The sequence below is a fragment of the Eulemur rufifrons genome, chromosome 23 (genome assembly GCF_041146395.1).
Source record: "Eulemur rufifrons isolate Redbay chromosome 23, OSU_ERuf_1, whole genome shotgun sequence".
NCBI lineage: Eukaryota > Metazoa > Chordata > Mammalia > Primates > Lemuridae > Eulemur > Eulemur rufifrons.
The window spans coordinates 15,014,707-15,035,388 of record NC_091005.1 but is presented as its reverse complement, the minus strand read 5'-3'; the positions used below and the strand labels follow the sequence as shown (position 1 = coordinate 15,035,388).

General features: G+C 39.8%; 1 protein-coding gene across 2 annotated transcripts in view; it reads right to left on the bottom strand.

Moving 5' to 3' along the window:
• Positions 1-7,531: 7,531 nt before the first annotated feature.
• AP1G1 (adaptor related protein complex 1 subunit gamma 1) overlaps positions 7,532-20,682 on the bottom strand; it is a 69,260-nt gene continuing 56,109 nt past the window's right edge. For both annotated transcript variants that reach the window (XM_069456727.1, XM_069456728.1), the window contains 5 exons: positions 20,374-20,500; positions 16,504-16,611; positions 16,212-16,372; positions 13,170-13,268; positions 7,532-11,719 (listed from right to left, as the gene is read on the bottom strand). In XM_069456727.1, the coding sequence (XP_069312828.1) occupies positions 11,618-11,719; positions 13,170-13,268; positions 16,212-16,372; positions 16,504-16,611; positions 20,374-20,500 (597 nt within the window). In that variant the 3' untranslated portion in view covers positions 7,532-11,617. The remainder of the gene's footprint in view (positions 11,720-13,169; positions 13,269-16,211; positions 16,373-16,503; positions 16,612-20,373; positions 20,501-20,682) is intronic.

The window sequence follows — 20,682 nt, the reverse complement described above, 5'->3', positions numbered from 1 at the left end:
GATTTAAAGATCTTTCTAGAAAGCAAAAGTCTTGAGACTATGCCACAAATTAAGCACCGTTTCAGTTTCACACTTTTAACTCTCTAAAAATAAAGATGATATATGAGGGCTATGATCAGATCAAAGGTGATAAACTATTAAACACTCATATATGATAACTAAGATATTCGTGGTAAAGTAACTCTCCATATTTATTTAGTTCTATTAAAATGTGGAATTCCAGCCTGAGCAAGAGCGAGACCCCATCTCTACTAAAAATAGAAAGAAATTATATGGACAGCTAAAAATATATAGAAAAAATTAGCCGGGCATGGTGGTGCATGCCTGTAGTCCCAGCTACTCGGGAGGCTGAGGCAGGAGGATCGCTTGAGCCCAGGAGTCTGAGGTTGCTGTGAGCTAGGCTGACGCCACGGCACTCACTCTAGCCTGGGCAACAGAGTGAGACTCTGTCTCAAAAAAAAAAAAATAAATAAAAAAAAAATAAAAAAAAAAATAAAATGTGGAATACTCCCAGGTAGAAGATATGTTTCTGCATTTGAAACTTAAAAACAATATAGGCTCATCTCTGGAAATACATATGTTATGAAATATTTTGAAAGGAGTGGGGAGGGGTGGGAGAGAGATGTTTCAGTTAATTAAAAATTTTCTGGAATTGCTTAAAAAAACATATATTTTGATAAAAAAATTATTCTTGAAAAAAACGAAGCCCAGGGAATTAACTGACCACATTAGTTGTAACTTCATATCTTCTATAGACTGAGTTAAAAAAAAAAACATAATCCCAAAATTGTAGGAAACATCTGGAAAACTTATAACCCATGTTTCAGCAATTCATTAAATAAATCTACGGGGGTATTTTGAATGAAATTTTCCAATACCTCATATAGATGGACCTAGATCTAGTCTGGCTAAGTTATACTGGCCTTTTTATGAAGATCTATATTATTTCACAATAATGATGTTCACAATTTGTTATTAAGAGAGTTACAAAAAAATAATGAAAAGTCTTTTTTGAAGTTATCTTCAGAGAAAAATGTGTAGCAGATCATGACTTTCTTTCCAATTCAGAAAGTCTTCAATTCTACTTATATATTCTTTTCCAGTTTCACTCTTGGCACAAAACTCAACCACTTAAGAGAACAGTATGTGGAACAGAGCATCTATTCTCCATAACAGATACCAGTTATTTGCAAGGATTATTTAAAGTCTTGAGCATATGCAATACAGCAAGGAATGCAAAGGCCTTTGAGGCCTCAAAGGACTGTCAGCCTCCCACAGCATTAGCTCAGCACTGTAATCAAGGTCAACTTCTTGAATCTTTTTAATGGTCCCTAGATTGGAAACTCAGGGAACCAGTGGTAGCTGTCTTCAACAGAGGTCCGCATTGCTCAATTCCTTTCCTCTCACAACTCACTCCTTCACCACTAAAAGAAAGTTAACAAGAAAGCCAAAGTTGTTTACCTTCTAGGCCTGACCGCATTATCCATCTCTCAGACCTGCCATTTCCTGATAAGCCTGGCCAGTTGATGTTTGGTTTATATTCATTCACAGTTCACATTTTTGTGACCATATCATTTTTAATTAATATCTACAAGCCTTTGGGTAATTATATTTGCAATTTATAAAGTCCAATAAATAGTATAAAGTTTATGCAGAGTCAGAGGTAAACTATGAAGCTATTTCTTCCAGTCTCTGCGTTAAGATTGAGAAGTAGTATCAAAAAAAACTTTTACATTTTACAGAGTTCTAGTTTATGTTGCTGCACAGATTCACTAGTTCATTCAAATCTATTATTGTTTTTGTTGTTCCCATCTTTGTGATATCCTTACTAATAATCTTAATAACGTAAATACTGCTCAACCTCAATCCCAATGAACAGCTATTATTTAATGTATTTAACATTATGCTTTTCCACTGTCTTTTAAAGTATTTTGAAACACATCAAATCTTCTAATTTTTTCTCTCTGTCTTCTTTCTTCCTGATAACTTCTAAATCCTGCCGTTTCCTCTCCTACAACTCTAGAAGGAATTCCATTCCACCTCCGGCAGGACGGCAGGACACCTAGTTTGCATACTTGACCTACAGAAAAATTTCTCTGCAACTATTTCAAACACTAGTAGAAAACTCCACCCAGTTAGCCTCCCACAATCCCTCCCTTCAACCATCCTCAAAGTCCCCTCCCCACCTTGTGCATTCCTGTGCATTTAAACTTCTTGTCATCACCTTCAAGGCTCCACTTCCCCCCTCGCCTGCATCTGTTTTCTTATCCTCCCATTCCTGCCCAAAAGCCCCGCTAGCTGCCTGTTGCATAACGGCTCCCCCAACACCGTCTCCCCGGATTGTCAGCCCCGCTCCCGCGGGCAGGAGTGCCCCTTTTTGCCCAGCCCCTCCTCCCTTCTGCAACACGCCCAGCGAGTCCCCGTGATGAAGCTCCTCCGGGGATTCTCTCCCCAGGCGGGGCGGGTCCTCCTTCCCCGCCGGCGTCTCCGAGCGGGGCGCCGGGTCGTGAGTTGGGTGCAAGCCCTCGGGGCAGAGCGCGCCCGCTCCACCGGCGCAGCCCCGAGCACACCGCAGCTCCGGCCAATAGCCGCCGCCATCCTCCCGCTGGGGTGATGTCTTCAGGTGTCCGGGGAGAAAGCCCTGCGTACTTCCAGCCCCGCTCCCGGGCCGGGAGCCGGCGGCCCTCGGAGACCCCCGGAGCCGGCCCCAGGCCCCGAGCGCGGCCGAGGGAGGGCGGGCTCCCGGGGTGGCCAAGCACCGGTGGGCGGCGGCGGCCAGCGGCCCGAAGGCGTGGGCCTGCGAGGCGGCTGGCGCGCGGCCAGGGATGGGCAGCGGTGGGGACGGCGGCGGCCGAGGCCTCGGCGGGGGAGCGGCGCGGAGGCCTCGGCGGGGGCCGGGGCGCCCCCCGCTGCCTGTGCAGCGGCCGAGCCGCGAAGCCGACAGACTGACGCTGGGCGGGGGTCGCCGGCAGCCTCGGCCACCGGGCGGGGCGGGGGCGGCAGCAGCCTCTGCCCCACCTCGCTCCCTCCCCAGCCCGCCCGCTCGCTCGCCCGCCTCACCTTCAGGACCCGGATCCCTCCCGGCTGGCGGCTCGCGGGCGCTTCGGGCGCCTCCGGGGGCTCCAGCGGGCCCGCGGGCCCGGGCTCCACCTCCCCCATCGGCGGCTGAGGCGGCTCAGGGACACCCGGCCGGCGCGACGGCGCGCGGAGCCTCGGCCGCGCGCGCGAGCAGCCGGCGGCCCCGCCCCCCGCGGCCTCAGGCCCCGCCCCCCGCGGCCCCGCCGGACCTGCGTAGCTGCGGGCGCGGCGGGGTCGGGGCGCCGCATCCTGGCCCGCTGGAGGCGAAGACGCGGCGGGGGAATCTGGTGCCGCCGCAGGGCGTCGGGCCTCGGCCGCCCGCCACCACCGTAGGTTTGGAGGACTGGGGCGCAGTGAGGGTTATTTCCTGCTATCCCCGCCCTCGAAGTCCAGCTGGAGGAAGGGGCAGGTGGGGCCTGCACCTGTCAATTGTGACAGGACGCTGCCCTCTGCCAAGGGTGGCTCTTGTAACTTCCCTCTCCCAGACACTTTCCTCTTTCTACTTCAAAACTGGCCTGTCGGCCTCACTTGCAAAGCCGCTGAGGATACTCACCGCAGTAAGGCCCTTTCTCTTCCTTATTACAGGTGCGTGCCCACGACCTTCTTCAACAAGTTCAACCCAACCTCGTACAAAACGTCAGCTCACCTCCCAGCCATATTTTAATTCGCTTTCTCCTCGTGTAGCAAAGTGATCAGAATTCTGTTCTCCGCCTCGAGCAGATTTAATATAGTAAAATGGTCTGTGAGCCATTTTATTATTTGCAAGGCTAAGTCAGAAAAACTTAAAAAAGTTAGCATATTTTTTTAAGTTCTTACAGTGATGGTAGTTTTGTGGCCAGTGGGCCAAATGTGGAGTCAGACAGCCTGCTTCCAAATCTCTGCTCTACCCCTTATGAAATCTATCCCCCTGTGCAAGTTACTTGATCTAAGGCTTTGGTTCTTAAACTGTGAAGTAGAGATTAATACCTACCTAGTAGTTATTAAGAAAATATGGTGAATAATGCATACAAAGTGCCTCACATCTAGTAGGGACTCACAGTAGCCACTATATTCTGAAATTTTAAATTTAAGATTCACTCAATTTCTCAAAAAATACTCTCCTTGTAAATTCCTCCTAAATTTTCCTAGGAAGCCTTCCCCTCTTACACAGGTATTGTACATTCAAGTAACTTGTAAGGAATTAAACAGCAAAAACCAATAATTTCTTGACCTTTGAAGAATTGGTAAAGATAGTATTACCCATTATCCATTGCTTTAGCTTACCTAGTCCAGAGCAACTGTCTAGAATACATTAATTGTAGGCTTAGTACAAGAGAGTTTGAGATCTAAAAGGGCAGGCAGTCTGTGTCCATCTCTAAGATATGTATCCATTTGGAGATATTTTAAATGTCAAGACAAAATTTGGCTCTTGCAGCCAGGTGCCATGGCTAATCATGTAGATGCAGCTACTCCAGAGGCTGAGGTGAGAGGATCACTTGAGCCCGAGTTTGACATTGCAGTGAGCTCTGATAACACCACTGCACTCTAGCCTGGGCAACAAAGCAAGACCCCATGTCAAAAACAAAAACAAAATTCAAAATTCAATCTCTAGTAATCTTCATTTCTTGGTGTCTCTCTCTTTTTCTTTTCTTTTTTTTTTTTTTTTTTTGAGACAGAGTCTCACTCTGTTGCCCAGGCTAGAGTGCCGTGGCGTCAGCCTAGCTCACAGCAACCTCAGACTCCTGGGCTCAAGCGATCCTCCTGCCTCAGCTTCCCGAGTAGCTGGCACTACAGGCATGCACCACCATGCCCGGCTAATTTTTTCTATATATATTTTTAGTTGTCCATGTAATTTTTATTTTTAGTAGAGACGGGGTCTCGGTCTTGCTCAGGCTGGTCTCAAACTCCTGAGCTCAAACAATCCACCAGCCTCGGCCTCCCAGAGTGCTAGGATTACAGGCGTGAGCCACCGTGCCCAGCCTTCTTGGCCTGATTTTAATGCATTAAAAATCATTTGACTCTATGAGTCTGGTTTAAGGTGAAAAAAGCTCTTAGGCTGTCCACCTCCTGGGTTTTCCATCCACGCTAATATTATTTTCAAGAAGGCTATTCAGGGCAGGCATGGTGGCTCTAATCCCAGCACTCTGGGAGGTAGGAGGATCGATTGAGGCCAGGAGTTCAAGCCCAGCCTGAGCAACACAGTGCGACCCCATCTCTACAAAATTAAAAAAAAAAAAAGCTATCAAAGTAGCTGGATTCCCATTTCAGTGCTTACTTGGTAATTTCTTCCAGCAAGAACATTGGAATATAAGGAATAGGCACTAATATGGAGACAGAAGTGGACTTAATTAAGGGCAGATAGGCAATGATAAGGAAAAAAATAAGTGTAAAAGCCTTTTTTTTTTTGAGACAGGGTCTCCTTCTGTCACCCAGGCTTGAGTGAAGTGGCATCCTCATAGCTCACTGCAGTCTCAAACTCCTGGGCTCAAACAATCCTCCTGGCTCAGCCTACCCAGGAGCTGGGACTACAGGCACTCACCACCACGCCCAGCTAATTTTTCTATTTTTCTTTTTTTAGAGACAGGGTCTTGCCCTTATTCAGGCTACAAAGCCTGTTTCTTGAGGTATTACACATTATCTTTTCCAGAGCTCCTGAGTAGATCCTCTTTATTGACTGATCACCCAAAACAGTAAGGTCTTGTTCCAGAACCAAAGTCTGAGTCCATACTAGGGAACAGCAGTGGTAGATGGTTGTTGTTTTAATTAATTGAATAGTGAGCTAAAGCACCTATTCAGAATAAAAGCATATGCTAAAAGTTATTTATGTACCACTTCCTCCTACTGGCAACAGTAGTACCTCTTTCAAAAGGGGGAGGAGGGTGGTGAGAAAGCCACCAGCCCAAATGTTCCAGGGGATGATTTATGATGTAGCTACTACCTTTAATGGTCCCCATGATTTAAGATCCAATTCAGTAGTGACAACCAGTTGAGTTTTCTTTTCAAATATTGTACTGTCATTAACATTGCATACTTCATTTCAAAGGTCACATATTCACGCTCTCCCCTAGTTCAAGGCAGTGTGTATTATGTATGCCAAGGGTTATGTAACTACGATTTCTGGAAATGGTAAACAGCTGAGACTAACCCTAAAAATAAATTCCTCTGGGATTTTTTTTTTGTGTGTAAAAATCCATCTGCCCTCACTGCAGGTTCATCATTACAAAAATCACTGTTTGGATCAAGCCAAGAAACAGAAGTCATTAGAATCTCTCCTGTCTGTATCCTTCCTATAGCAGCTGTGCATACCCTTTCTACCTCCCTAGAATGTACACACACACACACACACACACACACTCTTCATGCCAGGAGCTTTTCCAAATCTTCACTACAAAATGGGAAGACAGTCTGAAGAAGGAAAGCCCCTGTCTGTCAGATTTTGGTAGAGGAACCATAAAAGACATATTTACTTATTTATATCGAATTCTTACTCCTTCAGTGATCCACAAAGTCATCTTTAAGCCTAAATCCCTTGTTGTGCTACCATAGGTTGAGCAGCTTTGGATATTCCTTATTTTGGTTCCAAATAAATAGGCAGTATTTACTTTGTTTCAAGATTTGAAGAAATTTTTTCCTTGAACATTTGTTTTTCCAAATATGGGGACAATTGAACTGGGGGGAGGACACAGTATAGAGAACCCTTAAAATTAATTTAGTCCTTCTGGATTAAAGTTCAAATCTGAATACTATTTCTTGTATTGCTGAGTACACATCTGAAATCTATCATTGGTTCAACTTTTCCATGGTAGCTTTTATTATATATTTTCATCTAATTACATTACATGAAGGTGACAACTAAATTCATATCAGAAACAAAGATGAATTTTAACTAAGCTATATATAAGGAAAGATTATAGAAATGTTGCTTATCAAACAGTGCCAAAGGGCACTTCTGCATAAACTAGATAATTGCCAAGGCCTATACCCTTCTCCTTTTCAATCAGGGGATTATCACAGCCTCCCCCTTCTCAAAGGGACTGTTAGGGATCATCAAAGTAATAGATAACCTAAAGCTTCCAATCTCCAAAAAATTATTTATGTAAGAAAGAGTTCATATAAAATAGACCATGAAATAGAACACTCATTTTGTCTGGTCAAGCCTTCCTTTTCCCAGTCACAGATATGCTTGACCAATTCACAAAAAGAAACTCATATGTTTCATCTTTGCCTTGTTTGAGAATTCAACTATATAGAAAAGATAAGCATGGAAGTAATCATATTTTGGTTAAAATGTATGATTGAGCTTAAGACTTTTTCACTGTTTGTAACACCTAAAAGTTTTTAAGTTGTTCAGATTCCTCTCTTGGTGAGATTTCTGTGCAAAAGTAACATTAACACATTAATGAGTTTAGTTCAAAGCTCTAGAATAAAATTCATCCAAGGCTTCTAATCCACTTGTAAGAAGCAAGGAAGCAAATTTTAAATCATTGAGTATTGACTTTTTATTATTAGTCACTGTTCATAATTTGTTTCAACCAAAAGACAATACACACAGCAGAATTCTAATGCATCCCATGTAAATGTTTACATCCATTTTATTCCTCACTCGCCTCTAAGACTTATCATTTAATTTTAAATTTTTTTTACATCTCAAAAATATGTCTGCAATAATTAGAACTTCATTAGCCGTCCCATTTGGAAACAGCCTTTTAATATTTTTACAGTAAAGAAGATGTGATGGGGCTTAATGAAAATGTAACTTACAACATTAGGAAAGAAAAGGGACTTTACAGGAACACAATGGGAGTTCACACAGGAAAGAGTTCAGAAGCTCTTTCCCATGTAGCCCCCAAATAGAAAACAAAAACAAAACACAAAGCTCAACTGCAGGTTCTTTAAAAAAACATACAAACAAAAAAGAAAACTCCAATGCTCCATCTTGAAGCCAGAATCAGCCTCTTGGAAGTTTGGAAGCAACTGTACAAGCTGCTTCAGCATTTTCTTCTGTTGAAGTGTTCCAGGTCCTGGAACCTTGTTGATGGGACCCACTCACTACTATTGCTTGATAAAGTTATTCATTTTCCAGTTCTACAAGCAGCCCCACCCTCCCAAGTCAAAGCTGGTCAAAAGTGTTTTAAACTTCAGGACTTTCTGAACAATCCTCTCTTCAATGATCCTCCCCACTCCCAAATTCATGAATACACAGACATGTAAAACCACTCTCCCAACCACAAAGTTTGTGAGTGCTCTCTCTCAGTTTAGGACACTGTGGTTAAAATACATTCACTAGAAAAAAATTATACACATTCAAACTCCTTTCCCCTAGTTCTCATGGCCCAAATATTTTCCAATGCAGAAATTAATGAAGTTGAACCTCAAGAGCAGTACTTCCTAACTTCCAATTTCTAAAAGGACAAAAAAATGGAAAGCATGCTATATAGTAGATGGAAATATTCAAACCAATCATGTTGGACGGTTTTAAAAGTCTATTTTCATATATGAATGGGAGAAACATGGGGCACAAACCACACCTTTAACCTAGCAAGAGGTTAAGAATCCCCTCCCAAATGTTACATTGAGGAATGTTTCTTTAAATAAGAAAAACCTTAAAATTAACAGATGATCACTGTACACAGCAGGAAACTTCCATGACTGTCCAAACCACCTCAAGGTAACAGCACCAAAACATTGTGGGAGAATCTTCTCAGGGAGAACACCCTTCCTACAGTTTCTTGAGATTACTTAGATGAATTCTCCCTTAGGATTACCAGGGGTGGGAAGAAGATAGGATACAAATTATCATCGAAGAGGAAAATAATGAGGTACAAGTACATGTGAAATTGTGAAAGTATGGTCCAAGTGTGAGGGCTCACTGCTTATCACTCTGGGCTTATTAAAACAGCCATGGAAATTGCTCTTTTCTCATAATGGCTCCTAAGTGTAAATCCATCTAAATTTGCTCCTCCTTGAGTGGTTATCCTTGGGAAAGAAATTACTGAAATGTGCAAGTGTTCACAGAAATTAAGAGAATTCTCCTTTTAGCTGCAAGGCCAAGTGAGAGAGAACTAATTCTGATCCTAGAAACTAAGGCACGCTGAAGCTTTCAAAGATCCTATCATTTGAAACAGTCTTCACAACCATCAGTATCCTAGGCAGGTATTTGGCTGCTAGCCTTTCAGTATGGTACTCAGGTTCAGTTTCCAAAATCAATTCATATTATACACAGCACCCTTTGTGTTAAGGCCATGATATTTTACTCCTTCTAGCCAAAGCTATGGATGATCATAAACTCTACCTCAAAACCATGATCACCCAAGGAGATGCTTTTGCCAGAGGAGTAGACCCTTCCCACTCCATTAGCTAGCACTACTATCTTATAGCACGGTCTTGAGCAGATTTCTTCAGAGATTCAACTCAGTTCAAATAAAAAAACTGAGCTGGTTAACTACAAATGTAAGAAAGAAAATAAAGCCTCTACACAAAGAGGAATGTTAAGACAAATTCTATTCAAGAAGTCCACCAACATTACGTTAATCTCATCATGTTTCACAGCATTAAGTGTTCATCCAATGAAATCAGTCTGCAAAGAAACCTTTAAAGGCTATTTTGCATTGCACAGGCAGAGCAGTTGTCTGAAATATGCACTAGTCCACATTTACTTTACTGAAAACTACGCAGAGGATAATATTCTGTTTTTAACTCAGTCAACCATTTAACCAGTGGAGTAAGTTTTAGCAGATCTTGCTCTTATATACTAGTAAAACCAAAAAAATTCCCCTTTGGAGCCTTTAGTTCAACTCCAGTTTGTCAAATGTTAGGAATAGTCTAGCATCTGATACAGAGCTAGATTTGACAAGACACTGAAGATTTTAAGTAAAGGCTTGGTGAAATAAAGGGGGGGGGAAAAGGACATCTGTATCCAGGTTTAAGACTGAAGCCAAAGTAGTAATTATACTGTACTCAATACAGTAACAATTGCAAATATTTTAAGACCATTTTAAGGGCCTCATTCTTTCTTTCTTCTTCAGTATATAAGACACGGTGCCTGTATACTTGAACGTACACAGTACATTCAACATGTACCACAGGAGAGTCACCTCTACCTCATTCTAGCAACTCAATTTTAAGGTATGAGAACACATGGGTCCTTTAAGCACTGGGCACTCTCACTAGTTTAAAAAGCTCAAGTCTTTGATGTGGATATTCATGAGATTGGTCTCTTTCAAAAGACCAATTTCTCAGACTCGGGAAAGGACATTCCTACCCTAGGGTGTCCATAAGACTTCCTCTGACATAAGGGGCAAGGAAGCTCCAAGGCTTCATTCCAACACCATAAAGTACAATATAGGAAAGACTTCTTTAACCGTGTGGTCTTTATTTCAGTGCCAGTGTTACAGATACAACACAAATGTTCCAGTTAGAAGAAGGAATTCAAACGGAATGCCAAGGTCCAAGCCAGGCTCAAGAAATAAAAAGGGAAGTTTGGAGTAATAGATAAGATGACTCCAATATGCTCCAGGATGAGTCTTATACTCACTCTTCCTATGGGCAAAGGTGCTTTTGTTAAGGAGTCTGAACTTTAAAACTGGTGAACTCTTCTTTCCACCCATTTACCACAGTTCAAACAGGCAAGTTACAGGTTTAGGAGAAACTTTAAAATTTGTGGTGGGGATAGGGCCATTAATAATTCTTAATGTATCTTTTAGAAGGTGTTCACTTTGCACTTTAGGAGGAATCAATTTCGAAAATGATGGAGAGTATTCATGACTACAGCTAAAGAATGGAGAGAAAGGGGAGCTGGAAGAGCCTTGGTAGTTTCTATTACAAATAGAGCACCATATCCTTCATGCCAAATCTCAACAAAAGCTCTTTTAACTGCATCTGTCCAGTGTTTACAAATAACCTCTCAAGGTCTGACCAGTTCTTGATAACAAACATACATACATGTGTGTGTCTGTGTGTATACAGCAATGCACAGAAAAGGCTACCAGGAGCCTAATGCCTCTTTCACACATTGGGGGAACCAGTAGAAAAAGGCAGGGCTCCCTAATGTCCACTGTTACATTTCCATTCCAAATACCAGATGTAAAAAGCGCCTGAAGATGGTAACCCAGCTAGTGAGGAATAAATACCCCACCTTGCCCAGTCCACAGAGAAACAACAGTAGAAAGAAGGGGCAACTCTTTGCTGCAGAGACAAAGTGAGTGTTTTCTCGCCATGAATTCCAGTCCTCTCCTCCAGACCAGCTGTTTATTTCCTCGGGGGCCCAGGGAATGTTGATTCTGGCTGTAAATGTGGGAGGGGTGGAGAAGTGCGGAAAAGGGAGAAGAGGAAGAAGAGTGCAAAGTAGCCTCCAGAAGCAGCCAGCCTCAACAGTGGAGGAGAGGACATTAGTCTTTAACAATGCTTCAAGGTCAGCAATAACTTTAGGAGAATCCTCCTCAGCAGTTCTCTTCAGCTCCTCATGCCCATGGTACAATTGGGGGGACTTGCCAGCAATCACAACCTCCTTCCCAGAGTTCCTTTGATTGAGTGGGATAAGAATGAGAATGGTGCCAGACCCTCATTGCCAGGACTGAGGGGGAAAGTTGTTGACTTCTGCTAGATCTTGCATTGCTGAGCCCTTGTGATTATATGTGAGCTTGATCCGCATTCGCAGCTGTTGCTATAAGAGAAAAAGAGAATCACAAATTATATATTGAAATAAAATCTCCAGAATCTGTCCAGTCTACAAATAGACTTTTAATCTTAGGAGTCAACAACTTACTTTAAAGCAAAGCTGTCTCTTAAAAATGACTCACAGGCAAACAACAACGAGAAAACACCTAAGACTCTAGCTTTAAGCCAAGGGGCCAACGTCATGCTGTCAAGTAAAGAAAGTGCATATCCAGGACATGTGGTTGGCTTCAACCCCACAACTGCATTAAAAGGACAGAACCACTTGGGAACACTTTACTAGTAACATTTGCTGAGTGCTTTTCAAAAAGATTCAACCCTCGTATGCAAGTCTCTTGAAAAATGAGGTAAACACATACTCATCTTATGCCATACATTCAAGTATACTATTACTTTATTGCAAAACCTATAGTAAATGTGAACATAAACTTGTTTTGTTCCCAAAGCATAAAAGAAAAGTTAAATCACAGGTAAAACCAGTAGTTTTAAGAGAACTCAATTATTAAGTACTTTTTACTTTTATGAGGCAGATTTCAAATATTAATGCACTAAGAAAATTTTTACTCTATGTATCAGATGGTCAAAGGAATTTGTGCTTGTGGTATAGACAGATGGTCAAAATACAGTGACTAGCAGAGGAAAGGTAGTGTTACAAGAGGAAGAAATTATACTGGTATTTACAAGGAACTAGTAGAGATATTACAAGGTGAAGAAATTCTTTGAACCATTTTCAGAAGCTGTTTGAAAATCAGTCAATTGATTACTATTAGGTAGAGTCCATTTACTTCTTTGAGAAGATAAAATATTGCTTAATTTCAGTTTCTAAAGCTATTTTTCATTTGGCTGCTTCATTTAAAATCCTTCCACTTTTGCAATCCACATTTAATAATTACAGCAGTACATGTAGATATATGGCTCAACAAATGCCCTTACCTCAGATTTCAACTTTATAGATTAAATGTCTAAGCTTCTCCTTCCCAGCCCCCCTCCACACCCCCTGCAGCAAAAAAACTAGACCTTTAATCCTCAGCAGTACCCAACCTTTTTGGCACCAGGGACCAGTTTCATGGAAGACAATTTTTCCAGGGACTGGGGTTGGGAGGGTGGGGTGTCACTGGTGGGGGGAGGGTGGCGCGAAACTCAGGTGGTGATGTGCAGCCCATTTTCTAACAGGCCATGGACCAATACCAGACCGCAGCCTGGGGGCTGGGGACCACAGCTCTAAATAGAGAATTTTTTTAAGCTGCATTTTAATAACACACCACTAAGTCATTTGATGTCTCTGGGTTCCATCTACAAAAGAACAAGGAAGTCAGACCAGGCATTTTCATTGATCTCTTCTCTATGAGTCAGAAAAACCCCGAGAAACAAAGCAGAATTTTATTTCAGGAAATACGCTTACACCTTGCTCAGATATTGGCTACAAATGTGCTACTCACCTTCTGTGGGTTCAGAACTTTAATGACTTGTGTGATGGTCCCCGTATTAAATGCTGGGACAATGCTGCTGCTAGGAGACAAAAGCTGCAGCTGGAATGTCTAGGGGGAATAAAAGGCACTCTTCAGAAGAAGTAATACACAATGCTATGTCAGAGATGCCAACAAACAAAACAGTTAGACACCCAGATGATGGTTCAAATAACAGATTTATCTACTACTAAGTTTTGCCTACGATTTGTTTTCTAGATATCAGCAATTCATAGTGGGCTGTCACTCATGCTATTTGTAAAAACCCATTGTTAGGTCTTTGATCATGAAAACCAGCAATGAGCGATACTCCTCTTTCTGGCAGAAGAAATTTTAGTCTACCTCTTTTCAAAAGCTGACCAATTCTTTTTCTGATAACTTTACTGAATAGAACTGACCAACTATGCAAGTAAAAAATGGGCGCCTGTGGCTTAAAAAAAAACAGAAGGAAACCAAAAGAGAAGTTTTCCAAAAATAAAATACCAAAATACTGGTCAGCAACTATAAGCCTTTATGCTTTTGTGTAATAAGATGACTGGGACCCAGAGACTTGAACTTTTGTTTTTTAAATCCTGCATAATCTGGACCACGTCAAGGCCTCCCCCTACAGGACAGAGGTGAAGAAAAGGCTTGAAAGAGCCAGCCCATTAATATTTAAGTGGAACACATTAGGGTCACACCATTAGGGACACAAGGTCCACATACAGAAAAAGTACGTGCAGAACTAGCCTGTACAGCAAAAGATCAAGATAAGCCAAACACCATGACATTTTGAATGCTGGTGGGTTTTGCTTGTTTATAGGATGAGAGATGAAAGTGCTGTAGGCAAGCAAGGTAAACCATACTGTATTATGTAGCTAGTCTACATAATAGAATGTTAAAAATCTTTCCTTAAAATAGATTAGACTTCTAAAATATTTAAGGGAGAGAAAGAGAAAGAGAGAGAGAGAGCAGATAGGTTAGTCTTCTCTAAGGCCAAAAATTACAAGAGGAAAGATTCAGTCTCAATGTACAGATTTAGTATATTGGGTCTGATTCATAATTCTACTGTCAAGATAAATTATGTAAGCTAAAATACTATTTTTCATTAAATATAAGATACTATCAACTGTAATTCACACCATTATTTTATGTACCACTAAGAAGGAAAATAGGCTGCCCATTAAACTATGAGAAGGTATCAATTTAAAAATGTACCTCAATTTCAGAAATATTAAAAAGTGAAATACTACATAGTGAAATCTATGAAATATGACATTTTGAAGTTCAAGCTACATCATCATGTTGCATCATATAGTACACCACGAAGAATAAGGCCATGCTTTAATAGTAGAGGTGGTAAGCTGCTAGAAAAACAGCCTAAAGTAACAAGTGTAAAACCTAAGTTGCAGCAGCTAACATTTACTGAGCACTGAACACATGAAAAGTGCTTGAAACAGTGCCTGGCACAAAAAACTCATCTATTCCTCAAAGCAACCCTATGAAGAAGTAGCTATCACCGCCCCCTTTGCAAGTGAAGCAACTCAGCTACAGAGGTTAAATAACTTTCTTCATGTCATACAACTAATATTAAAGTCCAAACAGGTCTAGAGTTCATTAGTGGTTCTTAACCATTTGACACTACTGTTTCTAAAACATCTACATTACTCTGGGTTCTAAAAATGTAAACAAAGAAGGATGCAATGTCAGCAGTAACCACAAATAAAAGAAAACATCTTCAATTTCCAAATGTGTGTTGTCTGAATGCCATATTTCACATGTCACCACAAAGATTAGGTTAGCTTAGTCCAAACCAGCAGTTGGCAAACTATGGCCCATAGGCCAAGAATGGTCCAACACCTGTTTTAGTAAATAACATTTTACTGGAACAAAGCTATCCTCATTCATTTACATACTGTCTATAGCTGTTTCTGTACTATAATAACAGAACTGAGTAGCAACAGAGACTGCATAGCCTAAAATACACACTGCTCTTGTACAGAAAAACTTGGTTCAATCCTTAGTCTAAACTTTTCTTTATTTAAAACTTTTCGTTATTCAAAAATGGATATAGGCCGGGCGTGGTGGCTCACGCCTGTAATCCTAGCACTCTGGGAGGCCGAGGTGGGTGGATCGTTTGAGCTCAGGAGTTCGAGACCAGCCTGAGCAAGAGCGAGACCCCATCTCTACTAAAAATAGAAAGAAATTATATGGACAGCTAAAAATATATATAGAAAAAATTAGCCGGGCATGGTGGTGTATGCCTGTAGTCCCAGCTACTCGGGAGGCTGAGACAGGAGGATCGCTTGAGCTCAGGAGTTTGAGGTTGCTGTGAGCTAGGCTGACGCCACGGCACTTACTCTAGCCTGGGCAACAAAGTGAGACTCTGTCTCAAAAAAAAAAAAAAAAAAAAAAAAAAAGGATATAAATACCCCTTAAACTAAGATTTGGTATAAACAAAACTTCAACTCCCCAAGACAGTCACCATATCAATAGTAAACTGGATGTTAATTAAGGAAAGAGGAAAGTTTCTCTCTTACATCAAGAGATGAAAAAAAAATTTACCTCGGATCTAGTGACTAGAAGATAATACTAAATAGACAAAATCCCTCATCTTAATTAACATTAATTCTATATCAGATTTTGTGTTTTTAGGTTTTTACTATTATATTACTGAAGGTTGAATTATCCTCAATGCCCTGAGCAATAACTGACCAATTTGTAGAATTCTGCTCTCACTACTCTTCTTATTTTTTCTTAATTTTTTCAATGAACTCCGTAGCTATTGGATCTCAATACTATTAGAATTTCCTTTCTTTTTCATATAATACTAATTGTAAGAGTATCTGTGACCAAGTCTTATTCACTAAAAATGACAGGCTTCAATGAATCATAATAGTTATATTATTGTTAGGTTTGAGTTAAATAGGCAAATTTAGTTTAATCTCCAAACATTATGATATATCCTTTACCAAATTCATGATTCTTTAACTCAGCCAATCTTTAAGGCAAAAGGCAAAGAAGACATTATAGTACCTTTGGTACTGCAGCCTGGAAAACAAAGTCCGTCATGTCTAGCTCTGTGCTATTAGAGGCCTGTATCGTTATCACTGTGACACTGGGGTTGGTATTTGAACGTTCAAAGGTGAATTCTATCTTCAAGCCATTCTTACTGTATGCTGTGATGGAGGGGATGCCTGGAAAAGTATGGGAAGATCAGTCTTATTGTAGTCAGCCTAATGCTTGCAGAATTATTACTTCCTTTCCCCAATAACCACCTCTCATGGCTCAGGGCTCCATGCAATGATGGTAACAATAGCAAACATACCTGCAGCAATGTCATTGAAGAGAGGCTGTGATGAAAGCCCATCCAATAAGAAGGGGGGCTGGGATATCTGTGGGACTGGGGCAGGGGTAGGAGCAGTGGCTGGAGCACCTAAAAGAAATATTCCAACAGAAAGTCAACCTTAGCCAGCATGACAAAGCTTACCAAGAAAACATAGGAGAAAATTACTATGATCTCAGGTTAAGGAAAGGATTCCTTAAACAAGATGCAAAAAGCACAGACCATAAAAGGAAAGAACTAAAATTTCATAAACTTTAAAATGAGCAACTTCCATTCAGTATTAAAAAAATATTGTGAAGGAAAAAAGGAAAAAGATACCACAGGCAGGAGAAAATGTTTGCTATTAATACATAATGATAAATGGATAAGTATCCAAACTATAAATATCTTCAAAAATCAGCAAGAAAAAGATAACCTAATTAAAAAGTAGCAAGATACATGAACAAGTAATGCACAGAAGAGGAAACCTTTTATAAGGGAATCTTATAAAAAGATGTTCAATCTTACCAGTAATGATGGAAATGGAATTTAAAACCACAGTGAGATACCACTTCATATCTATCAGAATGGTGAAAATTTCAAAGTCTGATAATTCCAGATATTGGTAAGAATATGGAACAACGGGGACTTTTAAGCTCTGCTGTACGAACATAAACTGGTACAACCAAACTAGTGAATAATTTGACAATAGTAGAGTTGAACATCAGTATATCCTTAAAGGTTCCTCAATCTTAACACTAATGATATTTTTGGCTTTCTAATTCTTTGTTGTACAGGGCTGTCGTTTGAATTGTAGCATGTTAAGAAGCACCCCTGGCTTTTATGCATTAGTTGACAGCATTCTCCCAGTTGTGACAACCAAAAATATCTTCAGACACCACCAATCTTTGGAGAGCAAAATCTTCCCCAGGTGAGAAACTACCTTTCTTATTAATGCTTTTAATTAATTCTTACATATGTAGAAAGGGAGACACAGGCAAAAAGCATTCATAGCAAGATGATTTGCAACAGAGAACTATTAGAACAATCAAAATGTGCATCATCAAGATAATGGACAAGTTGTGATATACTGATACAATAAAATACTGTACATTTACAATAGTAAAAATGTGAATTCACTAGAAATACACTTAACATGGGTTATTCGTGAATTATCCTCATAAAAATAACATTTAGCAAAAAAGCAAGGTGCCAGAAAGAACACATTCAGTTAAATACCATTTCTAAAAAGGTAAAAAACTGCCAAAACAATACACACTGTTTCAAGAAACACACAGAAATGGTAAACAATGTTAAACACTGCTTTAGGACAGACAGCAGTTACTTCTGAAATCAAGAGAAAGTGAGATGAAAGGGAAATACACAGAGAACATCAACCCTCTTAATGATATTTTATTTTACAAATTAGGTAGATGAAGACATTTGTTAAATTTTGTAGATGTTAAATATTGCATGATAAAATGTAAACACATACACACCCTGGGAGGGGTGGTATGAAATGGGGTGGGGGAAAAATCGTCAGATTACCATTTTTATTTGATCCTTCCAAATGAGAACAAGTTGAGAGTCATATAATAAGGCAATTCATAGAGCATGAGAGAACTCAAGATTCTAAGCAGCAGCATGACAAGATTCAGGAAAATTAAGACGAAGCATTTTATATTGAAGATTTCAAATCACTTATGAAATTAACTGATAATATGCCATTTTAAAAAAGAATTAACACAATGAAGTAAAGGAAGGCTGGTATATATATTTTTAAAAGATACTAAAGGATACTAGAAAAAAATGATATACTAAAAATTAGCAAAGAAAGCAGAAACACAGGCGGCTAAGCAAAGCAAAAGAAGCTAAAACAAATGCAAACACCACAGAATGTGCAGTCAAGCAGATTACCAATGAAGTATACAGAGACATATTCATATAGTTCTCCTAGTTTTTATAAATCTAATCTAGAAATTTTTGCAACAATTCACATTTTCAAAACAAGCTTAGAAATATGTTCTCATGAAGAATCAGAGGCTACCCAAGATACATAGGCAGTGTATGGGTCCCCAACTCCCTCAAATATTAGCTTTTGTATTCTGTAAAAGTACAGTATAGTAGTTTTGGGGAACAGGAACTCACTGCTCCAAACCCTCTAAAAACACATGCTAAATCTAATTCTAAATTTCCACTGAATTACTATACAATAGGATAAAACTGTAATGATGAATTAAAGAATCTAGAATTTTTAAGCATAATGTAAAGAAAATGGAAAAACATGTTTAAAATACATTATGAAGAAGCAAAGAAAATCTAGGCTTTTAAACACTTTACCATTTTGCTTTTACATGTAACACTAGGGAAACAAGAAAGTAAGAACAAAAACCAAATCAAACTTTAAGACCCCATGATACGTGAGTTAATGATACAAAAAGAATGTTCAAAAAGGAAATTCATCTAAAATACAAATATGTAGATAGATATTAAACATTCTCCGTGATCGAAAAAATAAAAAACAAAACAGTAGGGCCAATTTTTTACCTAACAGGGCTTTTAAAAAATTATAATACACAATGCTTATGCTTATGACTGTACAATGAAACTAGTGCCCATATAAATTGAGGGAAAGGTAAATAACATTTGCCAAGTGTCATGCATGGGGTGGGTCCGCAGTTCTCACAAATACCCTATGAAGTAAGTGTTCAATCACCCTAATTTTAACCAGACTCAGAAAGACTAGCTTAGTCTATGGAAAAATCTAAAATAAGGACAAGTTGATGTAATGGTATTTGTTGAGGCAACTAAGAAAAATCTAGAAACAAATAAAATGCCCAACAGTAAAAAACTGAGTAAATAATAATGCAAACTTCTTGATAAAATATTAGACATCATCTAAAACTGAATTATGAAGACTGTGTACTAACATGAAAATGCTAACATGTTAAGTGAAGCATACACTATATTTTAATTATGGGGTTGTTTTTGATTTTCTAGTTATCCAGCATAACTTTGGCATCTGAGGATTTGTAAATGACTCACAAGTACATGACAAGGAACATGTTGAAATTTTGTTAAGACACAGACATAAATCCTAAACTCTGGGAGCCTGCTGTGAAAAAGCCTGTGAGAGTCTAGCTAACCAACCAACATCTTTATCCCACTGCTGCTTTCAACTCAAGATCATGTATGCTCTAACTCTCCATTATGCTTTTAAGGAAGACACTTTAACTTTTAAGCTATGCTTTACACTCCAACTTAGAATAGAGGTTATACGCTACAGTGACACTCCTGAACTCAGAGGTTCACAATATTGCCAAACACATCAATTACAAATGTCTAGTACATATGAACAGAAACAAGAAAAAATATTCCCAAATGAAGTTATGTTTGAATATTATGAGTGATTTCTCCTTCAATTGCTTTAATTATAGGAAGGGTAGGAGGGGAAGAAGGACAAAAGGTAGACAGTAGGTTAATTATCTCTCCACAAATGGCCATAGCTATTGAAAACTAATCTTGAGTAGAAAAGAACCTAGAGAAAGTCATGTCTTAGGACACTAAAAGCAGAGGTTCCATGGGATATATTCTTTTCGAGCCTAAAAGAGAAAATCTTTTCTATCTTAAAATACTATGAATAATATATTATCCCAAAATTAAAAATTAGGCTTTAAGGAATCCCTATGAATTATATTTAGAGCCTCAGCATGGCAGCTTACATCCCAGATGTTGTGAAGATTCGACTCTTGCTTCTCACTTAGCCTAGCCCATCTTCAAATGATTCATGTGCTGGAGGGTCTGTTAAGTGTGGTTTTTTCCCCCGATGCCCCATCCCTATCCAGGCATTACGTAGCTCCAGACTGGCCTCACCTGTAAGGTTGATGTCACCCAGCAAATCAAGAAGTTCTCCACCAGCAGAAGCTGGTTTGCTTGTAGGTGCAGTTGGAATAACAGGTGTTATGTCATTTCCTCCCAACAAATCCAATAAATCATTGGCCTAAACAAGGAAATAAGACCTCAACTGATTAGTTTTCTAGTCTGCTATCTAATGCAAAGCTCTTTCAATACTTAAAAATAAGGAGGAGAATCAAAAACCAATCCAGGAACAAAAGGAATCAACTAAGAGATAAGCTATAAGGGACCATAAGATCATCAGAAGCCCCAGTAAGTGAGTGGAAG